We start from the raw sequence: 22,225 nt of genomic DNA, 5'->3' as shown, positions 1-22,225 counted from the left end.
AGGAAGGAGTCACTGTTATAGGGGAGGAGACTGGGTCCCGATCCTGACGCCACTGGGAGGCCAAGGTCCACTGAGGAAGCCTCAGGTGCAGACGGGCGAACGGAGTGACATGGACCGTCGACGCCATGTGGCCGAGCAGAACCATCAGGCGCTGAGCCGAAACTGAGGGCAGCAGCGAAACCTGTCGACTCAATCGAAGCAGGGCCTCCAACCGTGGCGGGGGGAAGAATGAACGGAGGTGAACCGTGTCCAGCACGGCCCCGATAAACTGAAGGGATTGAGCCGGGCACAATTGAGACTTGGGGAAGTTCACTTCGAACCCCAGACACTGAAGGAAGATGATAGTCTGTCGGGTCGCTGAAATAACCCCTTCCTTGGAGGACGCCTTGATCAGCCAATCGTCCAAGTAGGGGAAGACCTGCAGCCCCCGAGATCTCAGGGCCGCCGCGACCACCATCATACACTTTGTGAAGACTCGAGGAGACGAAGCCAGTCCAAAGGGGAGGACCCGATACTGGAGGTGCAACTCCCCCACCTGGAACCTGAGGAACTTGCGGAAGGCGGGATGCACCGGAACATGGGTATATGCTTCCTTCAGGTCCAGGGAGCACATCCAGTCTCCCGAGTCTAACAGAGGGTACAGGACTGGAAGGGATAACATACGGAACTTCTCCCGGACAAGGAACTTGTTGAGCCTCCGGAGGTCTAGAATGGGGCGTAAGTCCCCTGTCTTCTTCGGGACCAAAAAGTAACGGGAGTAAAACCCCCGTCCCCTTTGGTTCGGGGGCACCGGCTCCACCGCCCGAAGGCTCAGCAAGGACCTGGCCTCCGACAGGAGAAGAGGAAGCTGGGCTCGACAGCAATGAGAAGCCTCCGGCGGTCGTTCTGGTGGCGTGGCTAAGAAGTTTAGTGAGTAACCCTCGGAGATGACCCGGAGCACCCAAGCGTCCGACGTGATTTCGGCCCAGGCTGGAAGAAAGGCCTGCAAGCGGCCCCCGATGGGAAGGGGGTCCGTCGACAGTGCGGAGGGGGCCCGCCCCCATCCACGCATCACGTCAAAAAGACGGAGCCGGTTTAGACGCCCCTTGCGCCTGAGGCTTCGGTTGGGACGCTCTGCCCTGTTGAGGGGGACGCCGGGGCGGAGGCCTCGAAAAAGCCGGAATCGACTTCTGCGGGTATCGCCACGGAGGGGGTCTAAACGGCTTCTGCGGCGGGGCCCGGGGTTTAGGACAGACCAATGAGGCGATAGAGCGCTCATGTTCAGACATGCGTTTGGTCGCCGCCTCCAAGGACTCATCGAACAACTCTGAGCCAACACATGGAAGATTGGCCAGACGTTCTTGCAAGTTCGGGTCCATATCCAGGGTACGGAGCCATGCGAGACGGCGCATCGCCACCGCAAAGGCGGAAACACGAGAGGCCAACTCAAACGCGTCGTAAACTGCGTGAAAGAGGTACAGACGCAGCTGTGACAAATTGGCCATAAAGGTACCAAAATCCCCCTTATGGGAATCCGGCATGACCCCATAATAACGGGGCAATGCCTTCACCATATGCCTTAAATAGGACGAGAAGGTGAATGCGTAATTAAGGACCCTGGCAGTCATCATGGAATTGGAATAGAGGCGACGACCAAACTTGTCCAGGGTCCGTCCCTCCTGCCCGGTGGGGGGGCCGCAGCAGAGACCCTAGAAGGCTGGGACTTCTTCAACGCCGACTCCACCAGCAACGACTGGTGGGACAGATGCGCTTTGTCGAAGCCCTTGCAAGGGACTATACGGTACTTCGACTCCATCTTCGATGGAACCGCTGTGACTGTAAGAGGGGAGTCCAAGTTTCTCAGGAAGGTCTGATGGAGAACCTTGTTGAGAGGCAGACGAGGAGTCTCCCTTGGGGGAGAGAGCAAATCCTGCTCCTCCAAAAATTCCTTCGAGTATTGAGAACCTGACCCAAGATCAAGGTCCAAAGCCCTCCCCATATCAAGCACAAATCTAGAAAAGGAGGAGGGCTTCGAAGGTGGAGAGGGAGATCGAGAAGCCCACGCCACCAAGAAAGAAGGGGAAGCCTCACGGGAGTAACAAGGTGCCTTACCCGTGCCAGACCCCGAACCCCAAGAAGCCGTACCTAGCGACCTCGACGGGGTCGGGAACCGCCCATGCCCCGAGGAACCCCTGCGGGAAGTCCCCGGGGTATGAGGCACCGAGGCATGCCCCTTCCGTCTCGGCGAGGAGTCCCTCGATAACTCTACCTCGGAGGAACGGAAAAGCCTCGGATTATCGAGGCGGAGCTCCGAGACACGCAGGGTCTCAGCCCCGGTCGGCGAGGAGCGACCGCGTCGTCGAGGAGAGCCCCGAAGACGTTTGGGCTTTCTCGGCCGACGCTTTGCCCGAGGCCGACCCGAGGGCGAGGAGCCCCGGGAGGACCTCGACGAGGACGAAGAGGAAGAGATCCTCCGCACCCTTCGCACCTTTTCCCGAGGCCGCACGCTCCGCTCAGGCTGGTCAACCGAGGTCGAGGGCAAGGTCGGGGTCGAGGCCGAAGCCACCCCGGGGACCGAAGCCGAGGGTACCGAGGCCGAGGTCGCCGAAGCTGGGGCAGACGAGGCCGAAGTCGGCTGGAGGTGCGCGAGGGCACCGGACAGCTCCGAGGCAATGAGCGCACGGAGTAAGTCTTGAAAGACTGGAACCCCCATCATAGCCGGCAGATCCAGGGCCGGCGGGTGCTCCCTCGAGGGCGACCTCGGTCTCGAGTATTCCCGCGGGGCACCCGACTTCGACGCTCGGGGCGGGGCCGAGGACGACCCACCCGCCCCCGTCGATGAGCCCGAGGATGGCTTCTTCGAGGCTGGAACAGAAGAAGGAAGTGAGGACTTATCCACCGTCGACTTCGGGGTCGAGGACGCAGGCTTCGACGAAGCGGGCTGTCGAGGCGAGGTCAAGGGAGTCGAGGCCGAGGTCAAGGCCGGGGCCGAAGCCGAGGCCGACGTCGAGGCCTTCCCCGCCGCGGGGTCCACAGCAAAGAGCTCTGCCATCCGAGCGCGACGGCGGCAGAGAGCTCTCGGCTGAAAAGTAGAGCACCGAGTGCAGGAGTCGGTCGGGTGCTCAGGACCCAGACAAAGTTAGCACCACCGGTGGGGATCCGTGATCGAAAGCAGCCGATCGCACCGGGTGCACTTTTTAAAGCCCATCAAGGGATGGGACATGGACTCAAAAACCGGCCGGGAACGAACGAGGTCCCGCGGCCGCGGTTACCGGGAGCCCCTGGAGCCGAACGAAAAATTATTCTTTTTTTTTTTTCGACGAAAAATGACACGCGAACAAATGAAAAAAACAAAGTAAGCAAAGCGACCGAGAAAAAAACACTCAGCCGCGGTGTCAGAAGGCAAAATAGAAGAGAGCACAAATTCCACAGGGCTTCTGGCTCCGCGGAAAAAACTGAACCGAGGACCACGAGGTGAGGATGCGCCCTCTAGTGGGCAAGAAGGCATGCACATGCGCGGTGCAGCATAGCAAACTTGAAACTTCAATCAAGTTTGCTTGAAAAGCTGTCCGCGCTGGGGCTCCGTAGATGACGTCACCCACATATGAGAATATCATGCCTGCTTGTCCTGGGATAAGAATGAGTTATCTGAGGAATGGAGTTCTATGGGAGGTGTATAAGGAGAGAGAAGCAAGGAGAGATTGAGGGGCAGCAATAAGATCTTGAACTGTATGCGATGGCAGATAGGGAGCCAGTGAAGTGATTTAAGGAGAGGGGTAACATAAGATAGCGAGGTTGGTAGAAGATGAGTCGCGCAGCAGAATTTTGCACAGGTTGCAAGGGGGAGAGGCGACACTGTGGGATACCAGTTAGGAGTAGATCGCAGTGTGTGCTCGGAGAGGAAGGGGCAAATTTTGGTGATATTGAAGAGATAATTCTTGTGGGATAATGAAGGCAAAAGAGACTGAAAACCCTCTTCTTGTTCTCCCCCTCCCCTTCGTTTCCGCTAGGGAGCTGTTCATGAGGCTGCAAACAGAAGGCCATTAAAAGTGATGAATGCTGGGGGCTCTCCAACCATGCCATTCACACCACACCAGTATACCAAAGTCATCAGCTACCACACATCAATCACAGCCCCCTCAATGAGAGCACAAGAGGACAATCCCAAATATCTGCGTTCTCAACCCAAGGACACTCCATATCAGTCAGGTTTTCAGCATATCCTCAGGAATTTCTGCACACAATGGAAGAAGTGCATATAAATCTCTCCTATATTCATTGTGGATATCCTGAAAACCCGACTGCAAGGTATGTCCTGAGGACAGGGTTGAGATCCCTCCAATGTGGAGCAATAGTTAAGCTTTGGAATGCATTGCCAGAGGTTGTGGGAAGAGCGGATAGTGTAGCTGGTTTTAAGAAATATTTGGACAATTTCCTGGAGGAAAAGTCCATAGTCTGTTATTGAGAAAGACGTGGGGAAAGCCACTGCTTGCCCTGGATTGGTAGCATGGAATGTTACTACTCTTTGGGTTCTGGAATCTTGCTACTCTTTGAGGATTCCGCATGGAATGTTGCTACTCTATAGGTTCCAGAATCTTGTTACTCTTTGAGGATTCCGCATGGAATGTTGCTACTCTATAGGTTCTGGAATCTTGCTACTCTTTGAGGATTCCGCATGGAATGTTGCTACTCTATAGGTTCTGGAATCTTGCTACTCTTTGAGGATTCCGCATGGAATGTTGCTACTCTATAGGTTCCGGAATGTTGCTATTCTTTGAGGATTCCGCATGGAATGTTGCTACTCTATAGGTTACGGAATCTTGCTACTCTTTGAGGATTCCGCATGGAATGTTGCTACTCTATAGGTTACGGAATCTCGATACTCTTTTAGATTCTGGAATCTTGATACTCTTTGAGGATTCCGCATGGAATGTTGCTACTCTATAGGTTACGGAATCTCGATACTCTTTTAGATTCTGGAATCTTGCTACTCTTTGAGGATTCCGCATGGAATGTTGCTACTCTTTAGGTTCCGGAATCTCGATACTCTTTTAGATTCTGGAATCTTGCTACTCTTTGAGGATTCCGCATGGAATGTTGCTACTCTATAGGTTCCGGAATCTTGCTACTCTGAGGATTCCGTATGGAATGTTGCTACTCTATAGGTTACGGAATCTCGATACTCTTTTAGATTCTGGAATCGTGCTACTCTTTGAGGATTCCGCATGGAAATGTTGCTACTCTTTAGGTTCCGGAATCTCGATACTCTGTTAGATTCTGAAATCTTGCTACTCTTTGAGGATTCCGCATGGAATGTTGCTACTCTTTAGGTTCCGGAATCTCGATACTCTGCATGGAATGTTGCTACTCCTTGGGTTTTGGCCTGATGGACCATTGGTCTGACTCATTAAGGCTATCCTTATGTTCTACTCTTGTCAGAAGAAAAGCCACATTTTGCACAATTTAAAGGAAAGCGTTTCTTTACTTTGGCACTCTGGTTCTCGCTGCTCCATTCCAGCTCTTCCTGGCCCGATCTCCCCATGCTTCCAGAGCCCTCCAATACAGGTGCCTCGGCTGAAACACATTTAGATTTCTCCTTTTCTAGACTCGCAGGTCCTGTGCCAACTCTCTCTGCCGGCTGGAACACCTCGTCGCTCTCTTTTCGCTCTCCATCCTCCTCTATTCCTGAGGAACTGTCTTGGTGGTCCTCCTTCCAGGAGAGTTCGCGTGGGGCCTCGGCACCGTAATCCTTTGTGGCCTCGAGGTCTACGTCGGAGCTTGCACTCATCGAGTAGCCGTCTGTGCCCTGTGATAGGTGACATGTTGCAGGCTCCGAGGAGGAAGAGGAGGAGAGCTCTTGCCTGGTGGGGTCGAGAAGCAGCAGCATTCCCGAGGACATTTCTGAAACGAGAGGGGGAGAAAATTAAAGGAGTTGAATCAACAAGAGCAGCAAACACTTAATCTTTATTTTGACCTAGAATGCTGGGCAGTTTATTTATTTTAAAAAGAAAATTAGAGGGGCCTTCTAGAAACACAGAATAAAAAGGGTCCAGAGGCAAAGACAAGGTTATTCCAGTACCAGAATAAAACTTCTGACTCATACTTTAGTGCTGTGAAAGCTGGTTTGAGATTGCTGTTTTATTCTGTTCCAGAAATAGACTTATATTTGACCCTGGGATTGGCTGCGTCAAAGTGAAATATGGCCACTGTCGGGGTTTTAAAAAACAAACAAACCAAAAACAAACAATTATGGTACATATTTCAAGGACTTTTTTTTTTTTTTTTAAAATCCGTGGTAATACTATTCTTTGTCTTCAATCTACTTTTGCGGCACAGAAATTAGCAGAAGAATGTCACAAAGCCGCCAAGATAAACCATGATTTGGTATTTAAAGTCATCCTACAGCTATGGAGGCTACCGTATGTCTTTCAGAGCAATACTTTGTTGTTGTTGGGGTGGGTTTTTTTGAGGGGGGTTTAGAGCTCCATTTCAATTAAAATTTTTAATCATGCGATTAAGGCAGGGCACAGTCAGCAGTCCGTGGGGAGGGAGGGGGCACCACACATTTCCCTCCTCCCTACATTAGATATCATACCTTTGCTGGTGGGGATGCCAAAGCCCTGCCAGTCAAACAAATCCATTCCCAAAGCTCTCTCCCTTCCTCTTTGTGCTAACTAACACTGAGGAAGCCTGGGGAGCCCCCAGCCGCCAATGCTGGCACTCCCCGGGCATGCTCAGTTCATGGACAAACTGAGCGTGTTTGGGAAGAGCAAGTGTCAGTGGCTGGAGACATGCTCCCTACTCCATGGTGTGTCATCTTGAGTATTGTGCGCAGGTAAGGCTAGTCTCAGTTAGGGCACTGGTCTTTGACCTAAGGGCTGCCGCGTGAGCGGACTGCTGGGCATGATGGACCACTGGTCTGACCCAGCAGCGACAATTCTTATGTTCTGGTCACCATATCTCAAAAAAGATACAGTGGAATTAGAAATGGTTCAAAGAAGAGTGGTTGTGGTAAGAGCGGATAGCGTAGCTGGTTTTAAGAAAAGGTTTGGACAAGTTCCTGGAGGAAAAGTCCATAGTCTGTTATTGAGAAAGACATGGGGGGGAAGACACTTCTTGTCCTGGATTGGTAGCATGGAATATTGCTACTCCTTGGGTTTTGGCCAGGTACTAGTGACCAGGATTGGCCACTGTGAGAACGGGCTACTGGGTTGATGGACCATTGGTCTGACCCAGTAAGGCTATTCTTATGTTCTTATAAAAGGGCCGAGGGAAGGCCCCAGCGGGGCAGGCCGCAAGTAGCCCATTCACAGCACTGCCTCTTGCTGACCGGCCACCGCAGATGCTGCTGCTGATGCTTTAAGAGGCCTGGAGGTATGTTGGGTCTCACCGGGGAGGGAGAGGTAGAGGTGTTGAATGCTGAATCAGCGAGTCTGATTTTTATTTGTACAACAAATCGATTTACCAAAGCGAATCGGGAAATCGATTCGACTCGGGCACCACTATGAGAGAGTACTAGCAGAGACTCCACTGGTTACCGATGGCCTCTAGATTCTCCTTCAAAGCACCATGCACCTTATTCCACGTTCGCAACACTCACTCATCGGAAGCCCTGCTTCTCATCTACCCAAATCACCAACAGATCGCAGATGGTCTTCCTTTCACCAAAAGGAATCGCGTGCACACGCGTCTTCAATTCCTCGTTTACCTATGTTGCCATCAATATATGGAACACTCCGCCTTTAGAGATCAGAAAGAATCGTGCCACTCTCCTGGTTACTTCCTCCTTTGAAAATATCAAAAGTACTGTTTCAAAATATTATTTCCTGAAAAATAGATTCCTTGTTTTGTGGCCAGAAATTACAAGTGTTTCCAGATGTTTATAGAACCATCCAAAATAGGCATAATTTCTTTAATATAAATCTTGAGTAATTTCTTTGGGTGCAACTTTTTTCCTAAAATTTCCAGCCAAACGTCCGATTACTTATCTTAATATAGTGTACACTTTTTTTGGAGCTGGGTCAGCTAGAACGATTCCTTTTAGATAAAAAGACGGTGGTCTAAATTAACTTAAGATGTTGTAATACAGGCAAATTACTTTTTTTTCTACTTTTTTTCCTATTGGTTAATATGTATGAAGATGACCCTTTCTCTCCTTGACGTGGACTTTTATTTGCTTTAGAATATTGTATGTATCATATAAAATAAGCTCTGGGAAAGTCTATAGAAGTTTAGAGCTTTCTCCTGTAAGGCGTGGTTAGCTCATCGCTTATGACTTCACACTGAGAGTACCCACACAGTATTAATATTTTACAAATTTTGAATTCTTTTTGTATGCTCTTGTGTAGGAGTGCATATAGTCCTTTTACAGAGAAAAACTTTTGAGTAGTTCTTGTAGTGGCAATAATCATCTCTTGTCCCAAATGTATAGAATTTTTGCATATCTATTATTGTAATGTTGCAGAGCTGGGGATAAACTTTGACCACATCTGGCAGAAGACACTAACAGTATTGCACCCGCTAAAAGTTGCAGATGGCAACATCATGAATGAAACGGATTTGGCAGGACCAATTGTTTTCTGTTTAGTGGCGAACAGAATGCTAGGAATGATTAAGAAGGGGATCACGAACAGATCGGAGAAGGTTATCATGCTGTACGGGGCCAAGGCTTAAGTGCCCTGATAATACAACTTGACCTGAGCAGTGCTTTCGACCTGGTCGACCACACCATTCTCCTAGATTGTCTAGCCCACATCGGCATTTCTGATCAGGTCCACAACTGGTTCCAGGGGTTCCTAAGAAATAGATCCTACAAGGTCTTCAAAAACAACGCGTTCTCATACAGCTGGGACAACAGCTGTGGGGTCCCTCAAGGCTCGCCGCTGTCACCCACCCTGTTCAATATCTACCTGGCCTCCCTAGGTAACCTCCTACACAACCTCAAGCTCAAATTTTTTATATATGCAGATGATATCACAATAGCCATCCCACTAACCAATTTCTCACAAGATCTACTTAACCACTTTACAAACATTCTTAACCAGATTGAACTATGGATGCTCTCTTTCAGACTGAAACGCAATCCCGACAAAACAAAATTCTTCCTAGTCACCCCCAATGACAAAATCAAAAACACTACAATTCAATTGAAAGGAATTACTTTCCACCTTGAATCCACCCTAAAAATTCTGGGAGTCACTCTGGACAAAAATTTATCCTTAGAAAGCCACACGAACCTCATGGTCAGGAAAAGCTTCTCCGTACTATGGAAACTGCGCACCATAAAAAAATACTTCGACGACACCTCTTTCCGCCTACTGGTACAATCCTCTATCCTCAGCATTCTTGACTACTGCAACATCATTTACCTTAACGCCACGAAGAAAACCACCAGGAGACTAAAAATAATCCAAAACACCGCCGTGCGCCTCATTTTCGGCCTAAAGAAATGGGAACACGTCACCCCCTTCTACCACTAACTACACTGGCTGCCTTTCGAATCAAGAGTCCTTTTTAAATTCGCATGCTTCTGCTACAAATCGGTTAATGGTTCTTCACCAAGCTACATCAACCCCCACTTTAACCTCTATCACATAAACAAGAAATCCCGTAGAACTCAACTGTTCGCCTTCCCCTCGCTTAAACTCTGTCACCTTAAAAGATTCATAGACAAAACCTTCGCCTACCAAGCAGCCAAGCTCAACCCATGGCTGGCCCAAATGATACTCGAGGCCCCCTCCTACCTCAACTTCAGAAAATCACTCAAAACCTATCTATTCAGCAAACAAGACCCCTAATGGCCCCTCCCTTGCATATTTACACTTCGCCCGCCCCTTCCTCCCCCCCCCTGCTCTCCTCCCCCCTCATAATAGCTTCTCTTCCCTTTCCTTAACAAGCTCTCTCCATACCCTGTCAATTTCGGTTTTCCTGTTACATTGTTGTTAATTTCTTCAACAAGCTCTCTCCATACTCTGTCAATTTTGGTTTTCCTGTTACATTGTTGTTAATTTGTTTGTAAATCTGCGTGCAAACGTAGATCCTAATCTAATTGATGTAAACCGCCTAGAACTCACCAGGTATGGCAGTATATAAAATTAAATTATTATTATTATTATTATGGTATGTCCTCACCTGGAATACTGCGTCCAGCACTGGTCGCCTTACATGAAGAAGGAGACGGTACTACTCAAAAGGGTCCAGAGAAGAGCGACTAAAATGGTTAAGAGGCTGGAGGAGTTGTCGTACAGCGAGAGATTAGAGAAACTGAGCCTCTTCTCCTTTAAAAAGAGGAGACAGAGGGGACATGATCAAAACATTCAAGATACCGAAGGGAATAGACTTAGTAGATAAAGACAGGTTGTTCACCCTCTCCAAGGTAGAGAGAACATTACATTACATTAGGGATTTCTATTCCGCCATTACCTTGAACGAGAGGGCATTCACTAAAGTTAAAAGGGGATAGATTTCGTACAAACGTAAAGAAGTTCTTCTTCACTCAGAGAGTGGTAGAAAACTGGAACGCTCTTCCGGAGGCTGTTATAGGGGAAACACCCTCCAGGGATTCAGACAAAGTTTTAGACAAGTTCCTACTGAACCAAAATGTACGCAGGTAAGGCTAGACTCAGGGCACTGGTCTTTGACCTAAGGGCCGTCGCGTGAGCGGATTGCTGGGCACGATGGACCACTGGTCTGACCCAGCAGCGGCAATTCTTATGTTCTTATATACTAACTCTGATATTCAAATAAATAAATAATTTTTTTTTAAAAGAGAGATTAGAAAGAAAACGTGCTATCTAAAATTCAGAAGCATTTTTATATGATAAGCAGCCATGACTGATCCAGCAGCAACTCCTTCGTCTCTTTCACTGGAGAAATGGAGCTTCCATTTCATTTTTTATTAATCTCTAACCAGCAGACCATAAGAACATAAGAATTACCGCTGCTGGGTCAGACCAGTGGTCCATCATGCCCAGCAGTTCACTCATGCGGCAGCCCTTGGTCACAAACCAGCGCCCTAACTGAGATTAGCCCTACCTGCGTACGTTCCGATTCAGCATAAACTTGTCTAACTTTGTCTTGAATCCCTGGAGGGTGTTTTCCCCTATAACAGCCTCCGGAAGAGCGTTCCAGTTTCTACCACTCTCTGGGTGAAGAAGAACTTCCTTACGTTTGTACGGAATCTATCCCCTTTCAACTTTAGAGAGTGCCCTCTCGTTCTCTCTACCTTGGAGAGGTTGAACAAACCTATCTTTATCTACTTTGTCTTGAATCCCTGAAGGGTGTTTTCCCCTATAACAGTCTCTGGAAGAGCGTTCCAGTTTTCTACCACTCTCTGGGTGAAGAAGAATTTCCTTGTTTGTACAGAATCCATCCCCTTTTAACTTTAGAGAGTGTCCTCTTCTTCTCCCTACCTTGGAGAGGGTGAACAACCTGTCCTTATCTACTAAGTCTATCCTCTTCAGTACCTTGAATGTTTCGATCATGTCCCCTCTCAGTCTCCTCTTTTCAAGGGAGAAGAGGCCCAGTTTCTCTAATCTTTCGCTGTACGGCAGCTCTTCCAGCCCCTTAACCATCTTAGTCGCTCTTCTCTGGACCCTTTCGAGTAGTACCATGTCCTTCTTCATGTACGGCGACCAGTGCTGGACGCAGTACTCCAGGTGAGGGCGCACCATGGCCTGGTACAGTGGCATGATAACCTTCTCCGATCTGTTCGTGATCCCCTTCTTTATCATTCCTAGCATTTTGTTCGCCCATTTTGCCGCCGCCTCTTACTTTTTTCCTTCCTTTATTCTCTCTCACACCTTTCCTTTGCTCCACTCTACTCTTTCTCTTGCGTGGATGGACCCAGCTTTGTGATCTCTATTGAAAGGCAGTGAAGCAAATCTGTAAACCAGTGTGTCGCAAACCTTTTCAAGTCACAGCACACTAAACTCAGGGCCGAAGCTGGAGAGCGTCTGGACACGAGTGGACACTGACATAATGACATCACGTGCACGTGTGATGTCATCACATCGTTTGCACATGCGCGAAGGCCCTCCAGACAGGGTTCTGATCTTGCTAACCCTGGGTAGAGGGGTGCGGAGAGGGGCCAGTGCCAGCTGACTGTCTACAGCAGGGGTGCCCAATACGTCGATCGCAATCGACTGGTAGATCGGGACAGCAACGCGAGTCAATAGCAGATCCCATCCCGGGCTCTGTGATAGACTCGTGTTGCCGTCCCGATCTACCAGGCTGATCAGCCTTCCTCTCCCCGACGTCCCCCAAGCTCTCCCTGCAGAAGCGTCAGACCAACCAGTATTCCTCTCCCTGACGTCAAGTCTGACGTCGGAGAGAAAATTCTGGGTCTGCCAATCGTTGCCTGGCTGGCCCGGAATTTCCTGTACAATGTCAGAATTGACGTCGGGGAGTGGAATGCTGGTCAGTGCAACGCTTCTGCAAGGAAAGCTTGGGGCAACGGTGGCTTGGGGGCCCGTTCTCCAATGGTGGCAGCGGCAGCAAACCTAGTGGCTTGGGGGAGGGCAGGGAGAAAGAAAGAAAGAAAGAAAGGGGGCAGGCAGGGAGACAAAGAAAGAAGGGAAATAGAAAGAAAGGGGGAACAGGGAGACAGAAAGAAAGGGGGCATGGGGAGAGAGAGAGAGAGAGACAGAAAGAAAGGGAGGCAGGGAGACAGAAAGAAAGGGGGCATGGAGAGAGAGAGAGAGACAGAAAGAAAGGGAGGCAGGGAGACAGAAAGAAAGAAGGGGGCAGGGAGAAACAAAGAAAAAGTTGGGGGAGAGAATGAGGACTGGAGGAGAGGAAGCTTATAGGAGGCTGAAAGCAGGGAAGAAAGATTGGATGCACAATCAGAAGAAAGTGCCACCAGAGACTCATGAAATTACCAGACAACAAAGGTAGGAAAAATAATTTTATTTTCAATTTAGTGATCAAAATGTGTCTGAATTTATATCTGCTGTCTATATTTTGCATTATGGCCCCCTTTTACTAAACCACAATAGCGGTTTTTAGCACAGGGAGCCTATGAGTGTCAAAAGCAGTGCGGGGCATTCAGCGCAGCTCCCTGCGCTAAAAACTGCTATTGTGGTTTAGTATAAAGGGAGGGGGGTATATTTGTCTATTTTTTGTATGGTTGTTAATGAGGTGGCAGTGCATAGAGTCATCTGCTTTGACCTCTTCGAAATAAAACCCCCAATTACAAATGATAATTAACATTTTCTCTGCGTACAGTGTGCTTTGTGTTTTTTAAAATTTTATTGTTGATAGATCATTTTGACTTGGTCATTTTAAAAGTAGCTCGCAAGCCCAAAAAGTGTGGGCACCCCTGGCCTACAAGATGTGCCTCTCGCTGCGACAGGCACATCCTGGAGGTAGTCAGCTGGCACTGGTGTCTCTCCTCCTAGGTGGCACACTCTGAATCTCGCTGCTGCGTGGAGTTTACAATACACTGATGTAAACAAACTATACTTCTCCCTCCCTATTCGCGGGGGTTAGGGGCAGAGCTGGCACGTGAATAGGGAAAATTCACGAACAACTTTTGGGCCGGCTCTGACCCACCCCCAGACCTTACCTGGTAGTCTAGCGGTGACGCGGGTCAGGAGCCATCTTCCTACACTCCTGCCCCGTGCAGAGCCGTGCTGTGAGTTTCCGTGGTCTCACGAGACTACAACAGGGGAAGGAATGTATTTCTTGGAATTCTTTACAATTGGAAGGTTTCCTTAAAGTTTATGAGAAATTACCTTGAGCTATGTTAGGAGTAATTTGAAGTTAAGTCACTCATAATTAGACATTTGAGGGAAATTCTATAAGAGGCACCTATCTCTGCAATTCATTGTGCATTTAGAGGACCATGTGAGGTTAGAGGAGTGCCAGACCCACATGGGGGGAGCAGAAGGAAGAGATACAGAGAAAGTCCTAGAGCAGGGGTAGGCAATTCCGGTCCTCGAGAGCCGGAGCCAGGTCAGGTTTTCAGGATATCCACAATGAATATGTTTGAAATGGATTTGCATGCACTGCCTCCTTGAGATGCAAATCTATCTCATGCATATTTATTGTGCATATCCTGAAAACCTGACCTGGCTCCGGCTCTCGAGGACCGAATTGCCTACCCCTGTCCTAGAGCAAAGGCAAGAGGGAAGAGACACTGGACTGATGGAGGAAGGAGGATATAGGATGAAGAGAAGAGAGATGAGCAGAGATGCTAGACATGGAAGGAATATATGGGTAGGGACAGAGGGATGATGCTAGACACAGTGGGAGAGAAAGGGACATGGCAGAGATGCTAGACAGAGTAAGACAGGGAGACAAAGGGGTGATGCTAGACACAGTGGGAGAGAAAGGGACATGGCAGAGATGCTAGACAGAGTAAGATAGGGAGACAGAGGGGTGATGCGCTGAATAATGGGGGAGGATAGGGACACAGAGGAGTGATGTTGGACAGGATGGAGAGGGATATAGAGGAAAGAGGATGGTGGACAGAGAGAAGAAATGTCAAAAGCACAGGAGACCCTGGAAAGAGGGTTAAATAAGAACAGAGAAAAGCAGGAGAGAGACAGAAGAACCAAACTAATGCTCAGACAACAAAGATCTCGTAGGAAAAAGGAATTATTTTTTCTACATTTATTAACTGTACTATGTCAGCTTCGTAAAACCTGCATCTCTGACACCTCGCATTGTTTCTATTCTTATATAGGTCTGGAAATGTGCGTTTTACTTTTTGCAGGGTTTGTTTACTGGAGTTCCTGGCCCCCATATCTTGTGTTCCCCACTGCCTTGGGAGAGATGAAATAATAATAATAAGCTTATATACCGCAGGACCATGCAGTTCTATGCGGTTTACAAAGATTAAAAGATGGTACAAATTGATTGAACTTAACAGAGGTAAAAGCTAGTGATTAACAGCTCTAGGGATCAGTTATTGTGGAGAAAGAATTGTACGAGTCAGTTGCCTAGATACTTCAGGAACAGATATGTTTTTAGGCATTTTCTAAATTCCCCATAAGTAGAAGGCGTAAGCAATTGTTCTAGATCTTTACCCCATAATGCTGCCTGATGTGAGAGAAGGTGTTGATGGTGTCTTGAGTTTACATCCTCTAACTGGAAGAGAAACAAAGTTCAAATGTGAGCTTCTCTTAAGTCTGTTGGCTGAGAAGGAGAAAAGGTCAGTTATATATTTAGGGGCTAGACCAAATAGCACCTTAAAGCAGAAACAGGCTAACTTAAACGTCACACGTGCCTCCATCGGTAGCCAATGCAGCTGTCGGTAGTAAGGTGTCACATGATCGAACTTCTTCAGCCCGAAAATCAGTTTGATCGCTGCATTTTGCACTAGTTGTAATCGTTGCATATTCTTTTGGAAAATGGCTAAATAGGCGATGTTACAGTAATCAAGTTGACTCAGTACAAGGGATTGTACCAGGATTCTAAATGCTGACATATCAAAATATGCTGTAATGGACCGAAGCTTCCAGAGAGTGAAAAAACCCTTTCTGATTAAGGAGTCTACCTGGTCTTTCATAGGCTCTGGTCTAGTAATACCTTCATAGTAGACTGAATAGGATAACTAAGCTTGTTGATGCATAGCGGTGTTTTGGTGTCAAGCGGGTGTGGCAAAGCTACAAAAAATTTTGTTTTTTCTGAATTAAGTTTCAGTTTGAATTCAGTCATCCATTGCTCCATCAAATTTAGTGCTTCTGATGCCTTGGGAGTAACTTCCGAGAGAGAGTTAGCAAATGGGATGATGATCGTAAAGTCATCTGCATAACTGAATAATTTTATCCCCAGCTGGGTCAATTGCGCACCTAGTGAGGACATGTAGACATTGAAAAGCAATGGGGATAGTGGTAACCCTTGCGGTACGCCAGATGGATTGCTCCAGGTATTGGAGAGACCATAATTGAAACATACTTGGTAAGTACGGGACATAAGGAAACCTCGAAACCAGTCCAACACCTCTTCCCTAATACCAATTGCATCTAGGCATTGTAACATTTTCCCATGGTCCAATAGGTCAAAGGCAGAGCTCATATCAAATTGCATAATCAGGGCATTAAGGCCCTTGCTGAACAAGAGATGCAGATTATCTAAGATAGCCACAATTAGTATCTCAGTACTGAACAAAGGTCTAAAACCGGATTGAGTTTCACGCAAGAGAGAGAACTGATCAAGATATTCCATCAGTTGGGTATGTACCAATCCTTCCATGATTTTTACAATAAATGGAATGGATGCTACTGGTCTATAGTTGGTTACCAGTGCTGATGATTCTTTACTATTTTTTGGAATTGGGGTTATTATTATGTGACCGTTATTAGAAACATAGAAAAAAGACGGCAGAAAAGGGCTATAGCCCACCAAGTCTGCCCATTCCAAATACCCGCCCCCCTTAATATACTCCCTTAGGGATCCCATGTGAATATCCCATTTTCTCTTAAAATCTGACACGCTGTTGGCCTCAATCACCTGCAGTGGGAGTCTGTTCCAATGATCCACTACTCTTTCAGTGAAGAAGTATTTTCTGTAGTTGCTATGGAACTTCCCTCCCCTGATTTTCAGCGGATGCCCCCTGGTGGTCGAGGGTCCCCTGAGGTAGAAGATATCTTCTTCCGACTCGATACGGCCCGTGATATACTTAAACGTTTCAATCATGTCTCCCCTCTCTCTTCGTTCCTCAAGTGAGTACAGCCGTAGTTTATTCAGTCTTTCTTCATACGTGAGATCCTTGAGCCCCAAGACCATCCTAGGGGCCATACGCTGAACCGACTCGATTCTTAGCACATCTTTCCGGTAGTGTGGTCTCCAGAATTGAACACAGTATTCCAAATGAGGCCTCACCATGGACCTGTATAGCGGCATCATGACTTCAGGTCTCCTGCTGACAAAACCTCTACGGATACAACCCATCACTTGCCTTGCCCTGGAGGAAGCCTTCTCCACTTGATTTGCAACCTTCATGTCATAACTAATGATCACCCCTAGATCACATTCCGTTGTGGTCCTGGCCAAGGTCTCACCATTTAGTATGTAAGTTCTGTGCGGGTTTTTCTTTCCCAGGTGCATTACCTTACACTTTTTAGCATTGAAGCCTAGCTGCCATGTTGCTGACCACCGTTCCAGCAGCAGTAGATCCTGCGTCATATTATCAGGCATGGTGTTTTTACCTACTATGTTGCAAAGTTTGGCGTCGTCGGCGAACAGTGATACCCTTCCTCTAAGTCCTTGGGTCATATCTCTTATGAATAAGTTGAATAGAATCGGGCCCAAGACCGACCCCTGTGGCACTCCACTGATCACGCCTGACGTTTTGGATGGGGTACCGTTTACCACCACCCTCTGAAGTCTACCACTCAGCCAATCCTCAACCCATGTAGTTAGAGTGTCCCCTAATCCTATCGACTTCAGCTTGTTCAATAACCTTCGGTGTGGGACGCTATCAAAAGCTTTACTGAAGTCTAGATATACTACATCCAGTGACTCTCCGGCATCTAGTTGTCTAGTAACCCAGTCAAAAAAGCTGATTAGGTTAGATTGGCAGGATCTGCCCTGTGTGAATCCGTGCTGGTGGGGATCACGTAGGTTTTTCTCGTCTAGGATTGTGTCAATATTTCGTTTGATCAGTGTTTCCATGAGCTTGCACACTATAGACGTGAGACTCACCGGTCTGTAGTTTGCCGTTTCTGTCCTGCAGCCCTTTTTGTGGAGTGGGATAACGTTGGCGGTTTTCCAGTCCAAGGGGACTCTTCCTGTGCGTAGGGAAAGATTGAAAAGAACAGATAGTGGTTCTGTCAGGACTTCTCTCAATTCCCTGAGCACTCTGGGATGTAGGTTGTCCGGCCCCATGGCTTTGTTTACTTTGAGTCTTGATAGTTCATAGTAGACGCTACTGGGCGTAAACTCGAAGTCTAGAAACGGGTCCTTCTGGCTGTCTCCCATCTGAAGCTGTGGACCAGCTCCCGGCGCTTCACAGGTGAAGACTGAGCAGAAGTATTCGTTTAGTAATTCTGCCTTGGCAGAATCTGATTCTACAAGGTTACCGTCCGATTTCTTCAGGCGTTCTATCCCATCTTTGTTTCTTTTCCTGTGACTAATATAGCTGAAGAAGGATTTATCCCCTTTCTTAATGTTCCGTGCTAGATCTTCTTCCATTTTGAGTTTGGCCTCCCTGACTGCTATTTTGACAGCTTTTGACTTGTCCAGATAGTCTTTTTCCGCCTCTTGTTTTCCTAAATGTTTGTAGGTGATAAATGCTTCTTTTTTCTTTTTAACGAGGTCTGAAATTTCTGCGCTGAACCATTGGGGTCTTTTGTTCCTCCTGCGCTTACTTACTGTTCTTATGTGGCGGTTTGTTGCTTCGTGTAGGGTGGACTTCAGAGTCAACCACACATCCTCTACATTGTTAGGTTATGCTTGTTTTTGTAACTCCTGATGGACAAAAATTCCCATGCGGTCGAAGTCTGTGCCTCTAAAGTTGAGAACCCTCATTGCTGTGTTTGACCTTGAGAAACCTTTAGTGAGGATCTTTCCATTTTTTGGGTTATGGGCTAAGTAATGCAGCATAGATAGTTTAAATTCTAATGGAGCCGCTTTCATAATTTCCGGGGGACATGAGTCCAGAATGCAGTATGATTTAGAGTATTTGTTCTATAGTTTGATATAATTATTCCATTCTGGATCGTGAAAGGAACTCCAGATCATGTCTGCTGGGATTTCATTTCCTTGTATATTAGCTATTTGATGATCATTAGTGTCATTTGTCGAACAGTTGTTTCTTAGGTTTTTAATTATTTGAACCGAAATGCTGTTATAAGGGCCCATTTGGCCATAGCTACCCCTCCGGTCTGACCATAGCACTGGGAAAACATGCTCAATAATCTCAGCAAATATACAGAACAAAGAGCTAAGGGGCAACAGAAGCATTGAAACTGCTGCTCATAGGTAGAGTTGCAAGACGTCCAGATTTAATAATAATAATAATAATGATAACTTTATTCTTTTATACCGCCATAACCAAAAGTTCTAGGCGGTTTACACTAAAAAGAGCTGGACAATCAGCGAAATACAATAATACAGTAAAAAAATGCAAATATTTGTAAAATAGAATTTCAATAATAAAACTCACTAAGTAATAAACTTATCGAACAAAGTGGTCTTAATTAATTTCCGATAACATAGCTTGCTGAATACATTTACCTAACCAAGATTGTTGCTAGGGTTCTAACTAAGAAGGTCTTATATCTACACCCATTGATGTTTGGATAAGCAAATAAGTAGAACTTTCTAGTTTCTCTTGACATGTCTGGGTCCGTCCGGGTTTTGAAAAGCCTCCTCATGCGCAGACTTCCTCCCTCCCCGACAAGAGCAAGCAGTGGGGGGGAGTTGGGGGCTAGGATGGGACTGGGGGCATGATTAGGGCATTACAGGACAGGGATGGGCGCGCCTGGGGGTGGGTCTGGCAACCCTACTCATAGGCAGTGGGCCTTTGCCTTTCTAGACAGCTCTAGAAATTTCTGTCTGGCACAGAGCACAGTCAGTCACATGACCCACCACAGACAACTTGCCTTCAGAGAAACTCGCTTTTAAAATGATCAGTTTTTAGAGAATGCAGCAATTACAAAACCTCCTAGACTGTGTATAAATTCTTTATATTGGGATAAAACAGAGCTAAAAAGCTTTGCTTGAGACAGCTCAAAGGGGCCAGGGATTACGAAGGAAAATGAGTTTAAATCCCAGCTCAGGATTCTGTACCTCAAGCAATCGAAGTCTGAAAAGAGACTGAGGACCAAGCGCTGCTTTCAGAGAAGCATCAGATTCCCACTGAAGGAACAATAAAAGAGTTGCACTTCCGTCTTTCAGTCATAAAAGCCACTGCGGATTTTACAGTTTTAAGGCAAATCGACAGTACTGGGTGAGGGATGGGATCTCCCACAAGATGTACCTAGACTCAGTGGCATAGTAAGGGGGAAGGGTAAAGGGGGCAGGTAAAGGAGGGTAAGAGTGGGTAAAGGGGGGATAGGGGGGGAGGTAAAGGGGGTGGGTAAGAGGGGGTAAAGAGGGGGTAAGGGGGTAAAGAGGGGCTAAGATGGGTAAGAGGAGGTAAAGGGGGTGTAAAGGGGGGTATGAGGGGATAAAGGAAGATAAGGGGGGTAAAGAAGGGTAAGGTGTAAAAGGGAGGTAAGGGGGTAAAGGGGGCGTGTAAGAGGGGGTAAGGTGGGTTAAAGGGGGGATAAGGAGGAGTAAAGGGGATGGGTAAAGGGGGATAGGGGTAAAGGGGGCGGGTAAGGGGGTAAGAGGGGGTAAAGGGGGCGGGTAAGAGGGGGTAAAGGGGGGTAAGAGGGTGGCAAGGGGGGCGGGCCACCCTGGGCACCCATCCTTCCCCCATATCTCTATAACATTTCTGGCGCGATCAGCAATCTCCAACCTGCTGTCACGCCAGCGTAGGCTCTTCCTGTGACATAACTTCTTGGACCTGCGCCTAGGAAGCAGCGTTGGAGGTTGCTGCTCATGCCAGGAACATTACAGAGGTACGGGGGAAGGGAAGCGACGCGCGTGCGTGGCAGGAGGGGGTGGGGGATGGAGAAGAGGTCGGGGGAGGGGTGCAACCGCCTTGGCCGCCTCTCACCCTCGTTACGCCACTGCTTGGTGACGCATCAAAACCGTGGAGGACAACGGCACGCTGACAATCCTGCGCCAACATTTGAGCGCAGGACAAATGCACACCGCCGTTTCTGCTGCTTTGAGGCCTTCCCTTTTGCGCTGTAAGGGGTGTGTGTGTGGGGGGGGGAATCCCTCCACTACAGTTAGAAGTCCTCGCGCTCCCATTGGGGGGAAACCCCCTCCACTACACTGGAAACTCCAGAAGAGCGAAAATGGGAAGGAGAACGGGAGTTTTCAGTGTTCTAAGTGTACTTGGGGGGTTCCCCCCTCCCCCCCGAGCATAAAACGGAAGGCCTCAAAGTGAAGGAAGCAGCGGCACGCATTTGTCCTGCACTCAAATGTCGGCGTGCCGTTTGTCCTCCGTGCTTTTGACGGTGTACCCCGCCGTTTAGACTCAAGTAGCGCCTGTCCTCAGAGGCAGAATTTGCCTAAGCTGATGAGTCCCAGAAAGCAGAGGCAAATTCTGTCAAGAGACCAACCTCTGCATTGTCGCCCAGGAAGGAAGCTCGATGGATGAGGGGGGGCCTCCCTTCCTCTCAAACAGTACCTTTAGCTCCTGTGTTCTGGGCCTCTCTATTTTGCGCCGAACGAAGCTCTTGGATCTGGGTCCGTATCCGCCGTCTCTCTTCCAGGTCCTCTTTCTCTTTTACCTGACAAAAGAATTTGACAGGAGAATACGTTAAGGTAACGAGACCCAAAATGTGGGAAGGAAAAATAGACAGACTGATATCATAAGAAAGGGAGAATTAGTCCAGATGCACCAGATGTATCCAGATTAACATAACAAAATGCTTATATACCTCTCGGCTCAGTGCGGTTTACAAAAAGATAAATTATTGAACGTTCACAGTACGACCACATCAAATTATTCAAAATATTTGCCAAACAAAAATGTTTTTAGGCGTGCATGGTTGTCTCTTAAACCAAAAGAGCACATAAGCCAAATTTTGCAATGTAAATCAAGATATTTGAATGCTGATGGAGGAGGAGGAGGCAGGAAAGGGAAAAGCTGAAATGAACCAACTCATTTGTTATAATTTGCCTGGCACACATGGTCAATGCACAAAACACACGTTTAGCAAAATAAGTTAAAAATATCTTCCCATCCAGTGGCTGATAACCAGTCCCAGCTCTTAAGGGGCTTTCAAGGGGGGGCTTTCTTTTTTTTTTTTTTTCTAGAAAATGACATGGGGGAAAAAAATTTATCACCGTTCCTGCCCCATCCTTTTGAGCTCGTTCCCGTCCCTAGAGAATGACACAGTGAAAAAAATTCATCACCGTTCCCGTCCCCGCGGATAACCGCGGGAAACCATCTTCATGTCATTCTTTAAGGAGAGAGGAAAGAATCAGAGTATGAATGGCCACAACCACTGACCCTCAAGCTTTGCTTTGAAGAAGGACTGAGGCTGAAACAGACACTGAAGAATGACAGTCTCTGGTATCCAGAGCAGATATTGTGATGTCATAATGCCTCATTCCACCAGTGCCTAAGAGCCAATCACATCAGTGATGTCACAATGGCTTCATTATCCTTGGCTCCCATAAGAATCAGAGTATGAATGGCCACAACCACTGACCCGCAAGCTTTGCTTTGAAGAAG

General features: G+C 47.6%; 1 protein-coding gene across 1 annotated transcript in view; it reads right to left on the bottom strand.

The window, feature by feature from the left end:
- SMTN (smoothelin) overlaps positions 1-22,225 on the bottom strand; it is a 336,207-nt gene that overhangs the window by 140,598 nt on the left and 173,384 nt on the right. The window contains exons 7-8 of the mRNA XM_033956006.1: positions 21,173-21,275; positions 5,465-5,880 (exon numbers count right to left, since the gene is read on the bottom strand). Coding sequence (XP_033811897.1) covers positions 5,465-5,880; positions 21,173-21,275 — 519 coding nt within the window. The remainder of the gene's footprint in view (positions 1-5,464; positions 5,881-21,172; positions 21,276-22,225) is intronic.

The sequence above is a fragment of the Geotrypetes seraphini genome, chromosome 8, assembly GCF_902459505.1.
Source record: "Geotrypetes seraphini chromosome 8, aGeoSer1.1, whole genome shotgun sequence".
Lineage (NCBI taxonomy): Eukaryota > Metazoa > Chordata > Amphibia > Gymnophiona > Dermophiidae > Geotrypetes > Geotrypetes seraphini.
Note: the sequence above shows the minus strand (reverse complement) of the source record. Positions and strands in the feature narration are given on the sequence as shown.